The sequence below is a fragment of the Pelodiscus sinensis genome, chromosome 1, assembly GCF_052426305.1.
Source record: "Pelodiscus sinensis isolate ZL-2025 chromosome 1, ASM5242630v1, whole genome shotgun sequence".
Classification (NCBI taxonomy): Eukaryota; Metazoa; Chordata; order Testudines; family Trionychidae; genus Pelodiscus; species Pelodiscus sinensis.
This window is the reverse complement of record NC_143052.1, coordinates 355,148,172-355,164,119: the sequence shown is the minus strand read 5'-3', so window position 1 is coordinate 355,164,119 and position 15,948 is coordinate 355,148,172. Positions and strand designations below refer to the sequence as shown.

Genomic DNA, 15,948 nt, shown 5'->3' with positions numbered 1-15,948 from the left:
GTGAGGGGTGGTTACACAGTGAAGAGCAATGCTGAATGGACAATAGGCCTTCAGTGCTACCAATAAACACCTGAGGAATTTTTCCGAGCATCTGCAGACCAGCTGGTACCCCATGGCAGTTTGTATAAATAGGACACGGACAGAGTGGTTGATGATGTAATCAGCTGCATTTTGGGACGTACGCTCACCCAGGAGAACAATGGATTTCCCGCCACACGGGTAAGATTGTAAAAGGAACCTCCATTTTCTCTTCACTCTTGCTCTTAACTTCAGAAGCATCTTGTGGCAACCAGCAAGCCAGGGAGGATTGTGAACTCATCCTAACACAGGATGCACTCCAGAGACTTTTAGGACAGAAGTTTCTTACATCTCTGCTAAGAGCCTGTATCAAGGAGTTGGGGATTGATGTGTCATGTGCTTTCCTTAACAATTCTATTCTCAAACTGTTCTTTCTTTTCACTAATAAACCTTGAGATGTAACCATTCTACTCTCAATCGTTTCCTTCTTTTTATTATTAATAATCCCTGAGATTTTTAGATTCTAAAGAACTGGTCCAGCGAGCTGTTTGGGGTGAAATCTGCGGTATAAATTGACCTGGGGCTGTGGCCTGTCTTTTGGGACTGGAAGAATTTGTTCTGTTTTGGTGCGATTGCTTTTCAGAACCTCTCATCTGTGTAAGGAGCAGTTTTAGCTGTGGCACAGGGAACACTGGAGTGTCCAAGGGGATTGCTTGGGAGACAGCTAGCTGGCCAGAGCAGCAGCTGAAGTGCTCTGTCTGACTGGTTTGGTGCCTTATGGAGGAGGTTCCCAGTCTTGGGCCTGGTTATAAGCATTTTACCCTGATTTGACCCCTTCCGACTGCCTGCTATCTTAGGGTGTGTCTTAGTTAATTCGAACTAAGCTAATTCGAACTAACGGATCCAGACTAAAAAACTAGTTCGAATTAGCGTTTTGCTGAACCGGGGTTAAGGCTGGCCAGAAGCAGTGCCGGCAGGGCATCAGATGAGGACTTAGAGCGTGGAGCTGCTGTCTCAGGCTAGCCGAGGGCTGTGCTTAAAGGGTCCCGACCCCCACCCTGGACAGACAGTTCTCAGGGTTCCCCGCTTGCAAACCAGTCCTGGCTTGGATTGCCTGGAGTACCCACACTGGGCACATCACAGCACTCGGCCATCAGACCGGCTGCACTTGCCGCAGGCTGCCATCTGGGGAGAGGGGGCAATTGGGGGGCTGCAGGAGAGCTTCCACCCCCAGAAGCCCGCAGAGCCAGCCCAGTCCTCCCCATCGGGGGCTCGTACCCCATTCCTCCCTCACCTCCTTCCACTTACCCTTCCCTAGCCCCCCTTCCTGATGTACAAAATAAAAAAAATGTGTCTTCCAAACTGGAATCTGTCTTTATTGAACAAAACTGGGGGAGACCGGGAAAAGGAGATGGGAGAGGGGAGGGCAACTACAATGATCAGGGGTTGGGAACAGGTCCCATATGAAGAGAGGCTAAAGAGACTGGGACTTTTCAGCTTAGAAAGAGGAGACGGAGGGGGGACAGGATAGAGGTCTCTAAAAGCAGGAGTTGGGTGGAGAGGGTGCATACAGAAAAGTTCTGCATTAGTTCCCATAAAGAAAGACTAGAGGACACCAAAGGAAAGGAATGGGTAGCAGGCTTCAAACTAGTAACAGAAAGTTGTTCTTCACAAAGCAAAGAGTCAACCTGTGGAACTCCTTGCTGCAGGAGGCTGTGAAGGCTACAACTAGAACAGAGTTTAAAGGGAAGTGAGATCAAGTCATGGAGGCTGGGTCCATGGAGTGCTATTAGCCAGGGGGTAGGAGTGGTGTCCCTGCCCAAGGTTTGTGGAAGGCTGGAGAGGGATGGCACGAGACATATGGCTTGGTCACTGTCTTTGGTCCATCCCCTCCAGGGTTCCTAGAGTTGGCCGCTGTCGGCAGACAGGCTACTGGGCTAGATGGACCTTTGGTCTGACTCAGTACGGCCATTGTAAGCTCAGGGCTCAGGGTCGGGGGTCTCAGTGGACCCCCTTGATTCTCTTGCACACCTGCTCCTGGGTGGCCATGCTGTCAGCTCTCCTGCCCTGGCTGGCCACTTTCCTGTGCCTAGTGTGGAGATCGTGGACGATGTCTGCACTAGCCCAGGCGGGTGCCCGCCTCTTGCGGTCCCGGGCAAGCTCCCGGGAGCCGCTAGCCTGGTCCCGGGAAGAGGGGGAGGGCTGGGGGGCATCGGGTGGGTGGCTCGAGCCGTGCCAGGTGCAGCGTCTGTGGCTGGGTGCTGGCAGGCTTTCACCTGGCACGGGCACCATAGCCAGCCCGTGCCCCTTTAAGGGGTCCGGGGCCGGGAGGGGGCAGACGAGTTTCCCTGGTGTTGGCCAGAGTGGCCACCAGGGAAACCTGGGGAGGGCTAGCCTCCCACTAGTTCGAATTAAGGGGCTACACAGCCCTTAATTCGAACTAGCTAGTTCGAACTAGGCTTAATCCTCGTAAAATGAGGTTTTCCTAGTTCGAACTAAGCGCTCCGCTAGTTCCAATTAAGTTCGGACTAGCGGAGCGCTAGTGTAGCGCCTATTAAAGTTAATTCGAACTAACGTCCATTAGTTCAAATTAACTTTGTAGTGTAGACATACCCTCCTGTGTGGATGTGAGCGGAGGACTGACGAGGGGGAACGAAAGGAAAGGTTCTGGGAGGGATTGTTTGGGGAAGTGACCCAAGGAAAAGCTGGCAGACTGGGACTGGCGGTAACCCCGTCTGTTGATGCTGCCTTAGGGTCTCTGGGCTCGAACCCGGAGTAGTAGGCAGGCCCAGGTGCCCCCCAAATCTGCCCATGGTATGACGGAGTCTTCCCCTGAGAAGGGGACCAGGACCACCAAGGGGTTTATTACCCCAAAACGATGAACTAGCCATACAACTCAGCAGCCTGCGGCCCTGCCTCTAGTGAAAAGGAAGAGGCCGTGTGGAGGCTCACAGCGAGCCTCTGACGCAAACACTGTCCTCCAGACACATGAAACCCACGGGGCACGGCCAGAACTTTGCCATGCTGAAAATACAGAGATGTTCAGAGTGATTAGGGTTTCTTTTGTTTTTAACACTGTTCATGACCTGTTTGGTGACCCATAGCTGTGCCATGCATGGATTTTTCTCCCCTTATGTCTTTAATGTCCCTTATTTATTTAGGCACCATTGCCTTTCTCAAACCCGTAGCTCAGCTACCAGCTAGTCCTGCATGCGCTTAAGGACCTGCCAGTCACCTGCAAAAGGAAGCCTGCGTTTTGACCTTGCTCCAGAGCTGCTCAGAGTTTTCACACAGGCCTCAGTTCTGGTGGAATTCACCCACAAAGTCTTGCCCCACCTGTGACACCAGCAGACTGCACCTTCTGGAGGGGGCCTTGCAGGTTGGGATTGTATGTGTGCATGTGTGTCCCTGTGTGTGTGTTCATGTGGGTCCATGTACATGTGTCGGCATGTGCATCTCGGTATGCAAATGTGCGCTGTAAGGACAGAGGCATGGTTAGAACTAAAGCAGTGTTACCAAAGCTTAAGGAAATCCAGTTGCTCCCAGCTGTCCGTGTGGTGCAGCCACCATGCCATGGCCGGTTCTAGGCCCAGTCTAGTTCCAATGGACGTGCGCTCTGCTCTGAAGGCCTAGGACGTATCTCCAAAGGCCGGGGCAGGGCTGTGCATTGTATCTGTCTCACACCCACCAAGCAGGGCCTGGTGTTGGAGGTTGCATAGCTGTCATGGGGCATTACAGAGTGTGACGATGCATTCTGAGCCCTCAAGGACAACCTGTGTTGGAAACCCGCACCATTTAGTCCAAATGGACACGTTGGAGGTGGGGCTTGGGGAAGTCCTCCCCGCCGGAGGTGGATGGGAAGGAGTCAGTCCCCTAAGAAAGGAATTGTCCAGTTGTTTCATGCTGATCAGTGCCCAGGCAGCTATAAAAGGGTCAAATCCCATGAAAAATCCCAACGCAGCATTGATGAGACGGTATCTCCCCCTCCAGCATTACGTCCCTGCTGTCCGAGACAGGGCAGGTGGGGATAAGGCCAACACGGATTTTCTCTCTCGGCTTGGAAAGCGGGATTAAGACACCGGCGCAGAAGCCCAGGAGCTGGACTTCAGGAGGTAGTTGCGTAATGAGGTGGAATGGTCACCCACTGAACCAGAGGGGGAGGGACTCTGGTTGGGGGAGCCAGGCCATGCTCAGCTCTTTCACAGGAAGTCAGAAAGCGACGCAGGAAATACAAAGGATAGGTCCTGGGCTCTGTTCGATTGCAGACACCAAAGGAGAAAGATGCCTCCTGCCCGCCCATGAATCCAGGCACCCATGAAGGGTAGGGGGAGACGTGGCCACTGGGGCAGCCAATCGTAGTCTGGCCGTGTGGTGGCCACAGAACCTGAGAATGTGGAGTGGCTGGATTCCCCACTCAACAAGCTGCAGAATTCCTTGTCATCAGCTCTGCATGGGGCATGATGGAGTTGGGAGGGCCCTCTCCTCCTCTGCCCCATCACCCCACCCCTAGCACAGCCCAGTCCCCAACGTGCTGGATCGAGGATGCCCAATCCCCTTGCTTCTCGGCCCTGGGTATACGCCTGAGCCACAGGCTTTTTTACTGCCCTCCCTGCACTTAGGGGGTAGACCTACTGAACGTACTTGGTCTGAGGGCAGCCCTGAGCCATCGACCCTTCACTACCTGTCCTGATTCAGGCCTGGAGCTCAGATTGTGAGATTCGGCCCGGACTAGAGGCCTCCGCCACAGACCTTTCCCTGGCCAAGGCCGTGGTGCTAATAACTGTTCAGAGATCAGGCTGGAGCCATAGACCCTTCACTGCCCGCCCTGACTGACTTTGCTTTGCCAGCGGCTGTGAAGATCCTTCACTGACAGATGCTGCACGGTGCGATGATACACACAGTCGAGAACTATTGATGTCACATCCCTTAGCAACTGCCACAAGTGCCTGTGGAAAGTGTTTGTGTCTCCCCAGCCGTCTGTCTTCCGATCTGTCTCTCTTCTGCCTGCCCAGCCCTCCTGGGCATTCACCTGTGAGCGGATCTCCTAGGAGCCCGAGGCATTAGCCCTAGATTTTTGTTTGTTCATTTTTTTTTAATTTATCAACTCTAATTTTAAAATGAAGACAAATACCCAGAGCAGCCACTTCCTTCCCTTCTGACTCGGCATAGACTCTTCTCATCTCCCACTGGGAATTCCCCTAATTAGTGTTCACGGCTACCCCTGCATAAAGAGCCCAGGGGCAGACATGGAACAGAGACTCTGCCCTGAATGTCTCCCGTCGCCAGCCTGTTTACACCCGGATGCCGTGTCTCCTGTAGATGCTAAGGGAAGCCCAGAGCTATGTTATAGACGGTGCAGTCCCCACATCGGTGCACGGCCTGGGATGTTGCTGTGGACACTGCGGTGAGAGAGGCGAGGGACGCGGCTACCTGAGAGAATCCCAGGGAAGACACTTGCATCCCAGGATTCACAGGTACCGTTCCCTTGCTTAGAAGCTCTCCTCCTTGATCCCCTAGTGCATCGTGGGTGCAATGGGAGAGGGAGGCAGTCTCTGGTCCTTTTTTGCACTGCACAGACTTTAAACCCCCTAGGTCCCTTGTCGCAGGGGATGGATTTCCTCCGTTACCAAAGGTAAAAATGCCGTTTTTTCCTATATCTGCACTCTGGCTGACACCTCCAGCTCTGGGGTTGGTGGATTTCTGTGGGCCAGGGGATCTACAGGGGGAAAGGTGGTAACAGCTGTACAATACAAAGCAAAAGTCATAGGCTGTAGCCCGTGGATTGCTCAGGCTCCATGGAGGGACTCTCCTTGGAGGAAGAATTAAACAAAGACCTCAGGTGCCAGCTGTGCGTTCATGCCCAGACACTGTCACCTTCTCCCCTCACATCTCTGACTAGTAGCAGGGTGGCTGTTTCCTGACTTGTGTCTCTTGGAAAGCTGTCTGCAGAGGGATGTAAATGAGGCACTTAGAAAATGCAAATGAAGCGGGGATTTTTAACTATCCTGTGCTTCATTTGCATAATCGCATCATGGTGCTTTTTGAAAATAAAACTGCGGTACTTTCGAAAACAGCAGGTTTTTTCAAAAGATACTGTAAACCTCATTTTTTGAGGCATCTGCCCTTTAGAAACAGCAGGGAAAGTGTGATGAAGGGATGCTACAAACTGAGTGATTGGGCAACAAAATGGCAAATGAAATTTCATGTGGATAAGTGTAAAGTAATGCACATCGGGAAAAATAACCCCAACTATACGTACAGTATGATGGGGGCTAATTTGGCTACGACAAATCAGGAAAGAGATCTTGGAGTTATCGTGGACAGTTCTCTGAAAACTTCCACACAGAGTGCAGCGGCGGTCAAAAAGGCAAATAGGATGCTAGGAATTACTAAGAAAAGGATAGAAAATAAGACCCAGGATATCTTACTGCCCCTGTATAAAACTAAGGTACGCCCACATTTGAATACTGTGTACAGATGTGGTCTCCTCACCTCAAAAAAGATATTTTGGCCTTGGAAAAGGTTCAGAAAAGGGCAACTAAAATGATTAGGGGCTTGGAACAGGTCCCATATGAGGAGAGGTTAAAGAGACTGGGACTTTTCAGTTTAGAAAAGAGGAGACTGAGGGGGGATATGATAGAGGTATATAAAATCATGATTGGTGTGGAGAGGGCCGATAAAGAAAAGTTATTTATAAGTTCCCTAAATAGAAGAACTAGAGGACACCAAATGAAATTAATGGGTAGCAGGTTTAAAACTAATAAAAGAAAGTTCTTCTTCACACAGTGTGTAGTCAACCTGTGGAACTCCTTGCCAGAGGAGGCTGTGAAGTCTGGGACTATAATAGGTTTTAAAGAGAAGCTAGATAATTTCATGGAGGCTATTAGCCAGGGGATAGAATTGGTGTTCCTGGCCTCTGTTTGTCAGAGGCTGGAGAGGGATGGCAGGAGACAAATTGCTTGATCATTGTCTTCAGTCCACCCTCTCTGGGGCACCTGGTGCTGGCCACTGTCGGCAAACAGGATACTGGGCTAGATGGACCTTTGGTCTGACCCAGTACGGCCGTTCTTATGTTCTTATGCTGATCTGTCACGGTGACCCCCGTGTGCACAGCATGAGGCCAATGGCTAAATTCTTCTATTGACCAACCTGCAACCTCCCGGGGAGGGGATGTACCTGTGATGGGAGAACACCTGCCATCTGGGTGAGCGGTACACACTGATGTACTCAGGCTGCCCCGCTGTAGCATTTCAAGTGCAGACAGCCCTCCAGTCCCTCTCCTAGCAAAGCAGCCAGGCTGCATCTGCGGAGATGGAGAGCTGGAAAACCCCACCCTCCTCTCCACAGTTACCCCAGTGGAGAGTCACCATCTGTGCTAAAATATTTGGCACTGGATTCCAGCTGGAATTTGTTTGGCTTCAGCTTCTAGCTACTTGTCCGTGCTCTGCCTAGACTACACAGCCGGTTACTACTATGTAAGATGAATAGGTGACTATCCCGAATTATCTCACTCTCCAGCATTTTCTCCAGCTTCCAATCCTTTTTTTGGCTCTTTTCTGCACATGCTCCAATTTTTCGGCACCTTTTTCTTAATTGTGGTCCCCAGGGCTGGACGCAGAGTTTCACCAGTGCCAAGGGCAGAGATAAAATCCTTCCCTTGTGCCAACTCACCACTGCCCTGGTTGTGCATCCAAGGGTCACAGGTGCCCCGTTGGCCATGAAGTTGGATTTCCTCCTTTGTTCTTCGTATGTTCCATAGCCCCCTTTTTGTGATATCTCACCTTGCAAACCATTGTTACATTTCCACGATAGTTTAACATCCTGCGTTCATTTTCGTAACTTCCTATTTACATTATTTGCCATTTTCCCTTTCCCCCGCTTTGTTATCTATTGCCCGCTCCACCCTATTCAAATCCTTCTGTACTACCTTGGTCTGTGGGTTGGGGCTGCATTCTCTGTGGCGAGAGGGAAACTTTGCCTCTCACTGTGCTAATAACTTTTGTTTGAATGGGCCCCACGCACCAAGTGCTCCAAACCAATTATTATGGCTGCTCGAGGCGCCTCCTTGTAACCCCGCTGCCAAACATGTCTCTGCTCTGTTTGCTTCTAGATCTTTGATGCCCTTGTGAAGGGCTTCAGACCTAGAAAGGATCCCTGTGGAACCCAACTGCAAACTAATTTCCTTTCTCTATCTAGGGACTAGCTCAACATTTTCGGTCATTTCTTGTCTTCTTAATATGATCAATAGCCTCCTTTCTGTCGTTCTTCGCTGTGATAGTCACGGATGTTTCCAGGGTCTTTTAAAAATCCCCCATTCAAGTTCAAAATTCCAATTCTATCATTCCATTTTTTTCCCTTTCACCCCCTTTGTTATAGATTGCTTCCTCTATTCCACTTTCTTGTTTCCCTTTATCACTCAGCTGAATATTTAGCCCAAATTTTCCACCTGCAATGACTGTGGTATTGTGGCTTTTAGCCCTTCTTTCCTGGTTGGGACGTTTCCCTCTTTTTTCACTTTGTTGCAATCGTGTCAAATTTTTATCATCCTCTCCTCCAGCATGTCTCCTTTGTTTGTCTCCTCCCTAAACTAAACTGTTCCTAACTTTCCAGTCTGTCCACATAGGGCAGCCTCCCGCATTTTCATAGCCTGTGTTACAAACCCCCTTTATATGACCTGTAGTCTTTCTAGAGACTGAGGCTACATCTACACTGTACACTTATTTCCAAATAACCTATGTCGGAATCATTGTTCCAAAGTAGCTTATTGCAAAATAGCATGTCTACAATGCAGGGAAGCCTCAAAATAAGTCTGAGGCAGGCTTCCCTAATGTGGATGTACTATCTCGATTTAGAGCCTGTGGAGGCGCATCATGGTCCCCTACCTCTTGCACCCCTGTAGTGGCATGAACAGACTCCACCCAGCCCCCCTCCCTAGCTCCTTCTCCCCTGATTCCTAGACAGCAACTAAAGACCCGTCCCTTCCAGCCCTGCCCCCAGCCAGAGGCAGCATTCCACTTTCCACTTTCCTTTGTTCCTCTCCCTGGGAGGTAACTGGTCGAACAGGTACCTCTCTGTCCCATCAGCTACCCTGCTGGGCCATGGTACAGACAGTAACCTGTGGGGGTCACCCACAGCCCAAGCCTAGCAACCAGCAAGGTACCCACACTACGTCACAGAGCCCCAGGAGACACTGGGGAGTAATAACTAACTATAATGGCCCCAGCGAGAGGCTATTTCGAAAAAGGAGCAGTGGCGCGTCTACACACACCTCATTTGAAATAAGCATTACTCCTCGTAGAATGAGGTTTACAGATTTCGGAACAAGCCGTCTGTTATTTTGAAATGATTTCAAACTAACAGAATGGCTGTGTAAATGCTCACGTTGTTATTTTGAAATAACGTTAGTTATCTCAAAATAACGGTACAGCGTAGACGGGCCCTGAGTGATGAAAACACATGTCCAGAGCAGGTTCTTCTCCATCCCATTCCTTGGTACCCCAACATTATCCACTGCTGTGACTGAGCAGGGGTTTCTGTCCAGTTGCTGGCTAAGATCCCCAGAGCTTATCACCAAGGTCTGTTCTAACTGGGATGGTTCCCTCTGGCATGTGTCTTGGCAAAGGTTTGGGGTTTTTTTTCCCACTCTCAAATTTTGAGTAACCAGCTGAATCAGGACTCACTACAGCACAGGATCGCACAGAAAGTCAGGCCAGCATTAAGGAACAGAGATGGGTAACAAAGGCCCTGTCACATTAAAAGTCATATGTGGGGACTGCAGCTTAGCACGCTAGGATGGAAATTTCCATCCTTGAAGTACACAGTCTGGTCCTCTTGTACGCAAAACAGCAGCTGGGCTTTATCAGCTTTAACCCATGCCTTGAGCCGGGAGACTACGAAGCAGTATACAAGTCTGACCTCAGTTCTTAGCTCCATAGGAATGTTAAGAGTGGCATTGGGCCAGTACGCACACACCCAGTAAACAACTAGTGTAGGGAGTCCTGTGCCCAGTGAGTCTCAGCAGGGACCTAGATCTCGAAGGGTGCCCTGGATTCCTCCAGCTAGAGTCACGTCCACTGTGGCCTGGTGCAAGGTGTCAGAAACGGGACTCCACGCACACTGAAGGGCCATAAGCATTTCTAAGTGCCTATTGCTCTCTTACTCATTGCTCTGCCTGTGCTTATTGATGTGTCAATCTGCAGTAGCTGTGTAACCATAGAGCAGCATTAACCCTGTAATAGTAGTGACGTAGTGAGATTAATAAAAGCAACTATCTGTAATCGACTCTGTGTGAAGTGAATCCGTAATCCTGTTTGGCCATGGCCTTGTGAGTTCATAGGCCCCAATTCATTTTTTCCTGCCGGTGCCTATTAAAGTTTCCCAGACCATGACACATTATTGAGCGTGGAACTCCATGAAACATGGAAGACACATTAGAAAGTCCAGCTGTTCATCAATCATTTATCCGAATAAGGAAAATGTCACTTTTCATTGTGTGAAGAGCCCAATATGTTCCAACCATGACAATTCCCAGTAGTGTCATCTGATGTGAACATTGTGTCTTTTTCCAGGTATTTGTCCTGAGACCATCATCCTAGACTCCAAGTACAAAAGTGGAAGTCGGGACAACCTACGATACATGCAAGAAACACTGTTGTCTCTCATACTTTGACCCATTTTATTGTCTTCAATGTCTGATTCCAACACAACCAATTCCATCAACCCCTCCATCTTCATCTTGCTGGGTTTTCCAGGCCTGGAGATGGCCCATGTCTGGATCTCCATCCCCTTCTGCATCATGTACATCCTAGCTGTCTTGGAGAACTTCACCATCCTGTTCATTGTGAGGATGGAATCGAAGCTCCATGAGCCCATGTACTATTTCCTCTGCATGCTGGCTGTCACCGACCTGGTCCTCTCTACAACCATCTTGCCCAAAATGCTGAGCATCTTCTGGTTCAATGCCAAGGAGATCGATTTCAGTGCCTGCCTCACCCAGCTCTATATCTTTCACTTTTTCTCAGCGACAGAGTCTGGGATCTTCGTGGCCATGGCTGTGGATCGCTTCGTGGCCATTTGCCATCCCCTGAGACATTCCACCATCCTGACAAAACCCGTGGTGAGTAAGGTCTGCCTGGCCGTGGTGCTGCGCGGTGGCTTGATCACGCTGCCCATGTTCCTCCTTGCAAGACAGTGGTCATATTGCAGAACCAACATCATCCCCCAGCCTTACTGTGCGCATATGGCCGTGGTGGGGCTGGCCTGTGGTGACATCCGCCCCAGTATTTACTACGGCCTCTTTGTGCTACTCTGTATGAGAGGCCTGGATGTGATTTTTATTGTTATATCCTACATCCAGATCCTCAGGGCCATCGTCAGCCTTCCCACCAAGGATGCCCGGCTCAAGACTTTTGGGACCTGCATCTCCCACCTCTGTTCCATTTTAATGTTTTACATCCCAAGCCTCTTCTTCGCCCTCGTGTCTCGCTTTGACCCGAAGAGGCCTCACCCTCTCCATGATCTCATTAATCAAATGTACTACATGATGCCCCCCGTGCTCAACCCCATCATCTACGGGGTGAGGACCAAACAGATCCGGGACAAGTTGCTGCAGCTGTTTAATCATAAAAGCTCCTGATGTTTTCTCCTGGGGCTCTGGCTCACAGACCAAGGTCTATTCAGAGCTGGCTGGTGACATGGTGCTGGGCCCTCTGCACTGAATCATCTACTGGCCCAACAGAGAGTTATTAAATACTCTCCTGATCGTACTTTGCTCTGTCACTGAGAAGGTCTGGTTAATTGGTCTGAGCACAGCTCATTAATTCAGAGTGTTTTCCACCTTTCCACTTTCTGGTAACAGAACCCATGAGGAACGGTGCCCTCGCTGCCTATTCCAGCAAAGAAAAACCTGCAGCCATACTTTTTGCTCTGAGATAGCTTAGTGGTTTGAGTAATAGCCTGCTAAACCTAGAGTTGTGAGTTCAATCCTTGCAGAGGCCATTTGGGGCAAAAGAATTTTGGTGATGGTACTTGGTCCTGCTGTGAAGGCAGGGGACTGGACTTGATGACCTCTCAAGGTACCTTCCAGTTCTAGGAGATAGGCAATCTCCATTAACTTTTTAAATTTATTTAGATTCCAGCCGCTTCTCCCTGCATCCCTCAAGTTCCCACCTCTGTTCTGACACTTTCCCCAAAGCCTCAGGTCTCACTCACCCGTCTCCTCCCCTTCTCCCACCACTCGCTGCCACAGACTGACAAGGAGCCTGTTGTGAGGACACATCTCGGGGTAGCAGGCCAGGCAAGGGGGAGGGGGGCCGGAGGCAGCACGATTTGTCTACAGATACCACTGGAGAGGGGCTGGCTTTGCTAACAAGCGTGGTGTGTGGTGTAACAGAGATTGTGGCTTTTGTGCATCTTGTTCACTGGCCCACGTGAAGGCTGCAGTATTCTAGCTTGAGTGGGATTGTCTGTCTGACTGGTTTGCAGCCTTTCAGTGGATTTTCATTACTGAGAATCGTATTGTGTCTAGTACACAAAGGTCTGCACTCCAACGTGCCATTGCTGGTCTATGCTCACTTGCTGAACTCTCATGTGCAAATTTCAACTTTTCACCCATCTGTGCATCCCTGCTTTGATTGTTTGTTCTTTCATTTTTCAAATATCCCGTTTTCAGCCAGAAATCCATTTCTGGGGGAAGACAACCCATCCTCCTTACTGGACACACACTGGGTACATTTTTATAAAAGCACCTTGTTCTGTTGCAGTTCAACATCCATTTCACCCATCTCTGCATGCCTGGTTTGCTTGTTTGTTGTTGTTTTTTTCAACTATCCTGTTTTCAGCCACAAATCCATTTCTGGTGGGGGGAGGGTGGAGCGACAACGATGCTACTTACTGGACCGACACCTGGTACATTTTTATGAAAGCACCTTATTCTGCTACAGTCCAAATAATAGAGTTCATGATCTTAAGGAAAGGTAGAAGGGAGACCAGCACAATTGAGGTAATGGATTTCAGGAAGGCAGATTTTGATAAGCTCAGAGAACTTGTAGGTAAGGTCCCATGGGAAGCAAGACTGAAGGGAAAAACAACTGAGGAGAGTTGGAAGTATTTCAAAGGGACGTTGTTAAGGGCCCAAAAGCAAACAATTCCGCTGTGTAGGAAAGATAGAAAATAGGGCAAAAGACCAGCTTGGCTTAACAAGGAGATCTTGCACGATCTCAAAATAAAAAAGGAGTCCTATAAAAAATGGAAACTAGGACAAATAACGAAGGATGAATATAGGCAAGCAACACAGGAAAGCAGGGGCAAGATTAGAAAGGCAAAGGCACAAAATGAGATCAAACTAGCTATAGGCATAAAGGGAAACAAGAAGACCTTTTATAAATACATTAGAAGCAAGAGGAAGACCAAGGACAGAGTAGGCCCACTGATCAGTGAGGAGGGAGAAGCAGTAACAGGAAACTTGGAAATGGCGGAGATGCTCAATGACTTCTTTGTTTCGGTCTTCACCGAGAAGTCTGGAGGTGTGCCTAACGTAGTGAATACAAGCAGAGAGAGGGTAAGTTTAGAAGATAGGATACACAAAGAACAAGTTAAAAATCACTTAGGAAAGTTAGATGTCAGCAAGTCACCAGGTCCTGATGAAATGCATCCCAGGATACTCAAGGAGCTGACAGAGGAGGTATCTGAGACTTTAGCTATGATCTTTGAAAAATCATGGAAGACAGGGGAGATTCCAGAAGACTGGAAAAGGGCAAATATTGTGCCCATCTGTAAAAAGGGGAATAAGAACAACCCAGGAAACTACAGACCAGTCAGTTTAACGTCTGTCCCAGGGAAGATACTGGAGCAGGTAATTAAGGAAATCATATGCAAACACTTGGAAGGTAATAAAGTGATAGGGAATAGCCAGCATGGGTTTGTGAAGAACAAGTCATGCCAAACTAATCTGATAGCTTTCTTTGATAAGATAATGAGCCTTGTGGATAAGGGAGAAGCAGTGGATGTCATATACCTAGACCTTAGTAAGGCATTTGATACGGTCTCGCATGATATTCTTAATGATAAACTAGGCAAATATAACTTAGATAGGGCCACGATAAGGTGGGAGCATAATTGGCTGGATAACCGTAGTCAGAGGGTTGTTGTTAACGGTTCTAAATCCTGCTGGAAATGGATAACAAGTGGAGTTCCGCAAGGGTCTGTTTTGGGACCCGTACTGTTCAATATCTTCATCAATGATGTAGATATTGGGATAGAGAGTACGCTTATTAAGTTTGCAGATGATACCAAACTGGGTGGGGTTGCAACTTCTTTGGAGGATAGGGACATAATTCAAAATGATCTTAGCAAGTTAGAGAAATGGTCAGAGGAAAACAGGATGAAGTTTAATAAAGAGAAATGCAAAGTGCTCCACTTAGGAAGGAACATTCAGTTCCATATATACAAGCGACTGTCTAGGAAGGAGCATGGCGGAAAGGGATCTAGGGGTCATAGTGGACCACAAGTTGAATATGAGTCAACAGTGTGATGCTGCTGCAAAAAAAAGCAAATATGATTCTAGGTTGTATCAACAGGTGTGTTGTAAGCAAAACTCGTGAAGTCATTGTGCCGCTCTACTCTGCACTAGTTAGGCCTCAGCTGGAGTACTGTGTCCAGTTCTGGGCGCCACATTTCAAGAAAGATGTGGAGAAATTGGAAAGGGTACAGAGAAGAGCGACAAGAATGATTAAAGGTCTAGAGAACATGACCTATGAAGCCAGGCTTCATGAACTGGGCTTGTTTACTTTGGAAAAAGAAGATTAAGGGGGGACATTGTAGCGGTTTTCAAATATTTAAAAGAGTGTCACAAGGAGGAAGGAGAAAATTTGTTCCTCTTGGTTTCTGAGTCTGGGATCTTCGTGGCCATGAAGAACATCAGGGTGAGGCAGGCACTGAAATCGATCTCCCTGGAACTGAACCAGAAAATGCTCAGGGTTTTAGGCAGGATGGACGTGGATAGAACCAGGTCAGTGACGGCCAGCATGCAGAGGAAATAGTACATAGGTCTATGCAGCCTTGGCTCTGTCTTCACAATGAAGAGGATGGTGAAGTTCCCCAAGATGGCCATGGTGAACATAGTGCAGAAGGGGATGGAGATCCAGACATGGGCCGTCTCCAGGCCAGGAATTCCCAGCAGGATGAAGGTGGAGGGGTTGGTAAAATTGGATATGTTGGCGTCTGACATGGAGCAGAGGAGGCGTCCAACTCTGAGGTATAACACTCTCTCCTGCATATGTTGTGCATTCCCCTGACTTCCTTTATGTGCCTGGCTCTAGGGAGATGGTTGCAGTAGAAATGCCTAAATGGAGAGACAATGTGAATATGAAACACTAAATGAACAGCTGGAGGCTGTGAAGGAGATTGGTTGCTCTTCACACACGGAGAAATGGCATTTTCATTAGTCAGAGAAAAGAATTCTGAACAACGGGCCCTGCTGATGCCAATTCCATCTTTGGTGGTGTCTATGTGCCAGCGATTCCCACGTATCATAGTGTGGGAATCCTTAACGGGCACCAAGAGGAAACATGGATGTGGATATTGGTTATCCCTTGGGGTATGTCTAGACTACAGGGTTTTGTCGACAGATACTGTCGAGAAAGCTTCTGTCGACAAAGAGCGTCTAGACTACATCCAGTTCTGTGGAGAAAGCAAGCTGCTTTTTCGACATAACATTGTGGACGCAAAGGACAGTGTAGATGCAATAATGCCTTCTATCGACAGAACTCTGTCGATAAAAGGGGTTATGCCTCGTAGAATGAGGTTTACATACGTCGACAAAACTTCTGAGTGTTGTCGACATTATGTCGACATAACTCAAAGCCAGTGTGGACACAGGAATAGTTTTGTTGACAAAACCCTGTAGTCTAGACACACCCTTGATGTTCCTCA

At 48.7% G+C, this 15,948-nt stretch overlaps 1 protein-coding gene across 1 annotated transcript; it reads left to right on the top strand.

Annotated features, from left to right (window-relative positions):
- Window positions 1-10,705: 10,705 nt before the first annotated feature.
- On the top strand, window positions 10,706-11,653 carry LOC149526087 (olfactory receptor 51E1-like). The gene has a single exon (XM_089771777.1). The coding sequence runs from the start codon at window positions 10,706-10,708 to the stop codon at window positions 11,651-11,653; it is 948 nt and encodes a 315-aa protein (XP_089627903.1).
- The last annotated feature ends 4,295 nt before the right edge of the window (window positions 11,654-15,948 follow it).

Coding starts and splice junctions, on each gene's coding strand:
- LOC149526087 (XM_089771777.1), top strand. CDS start 10,706: ATGTCTGATTCCAACACAACCAATTCCATCAACCCCTCCATCTTCATC.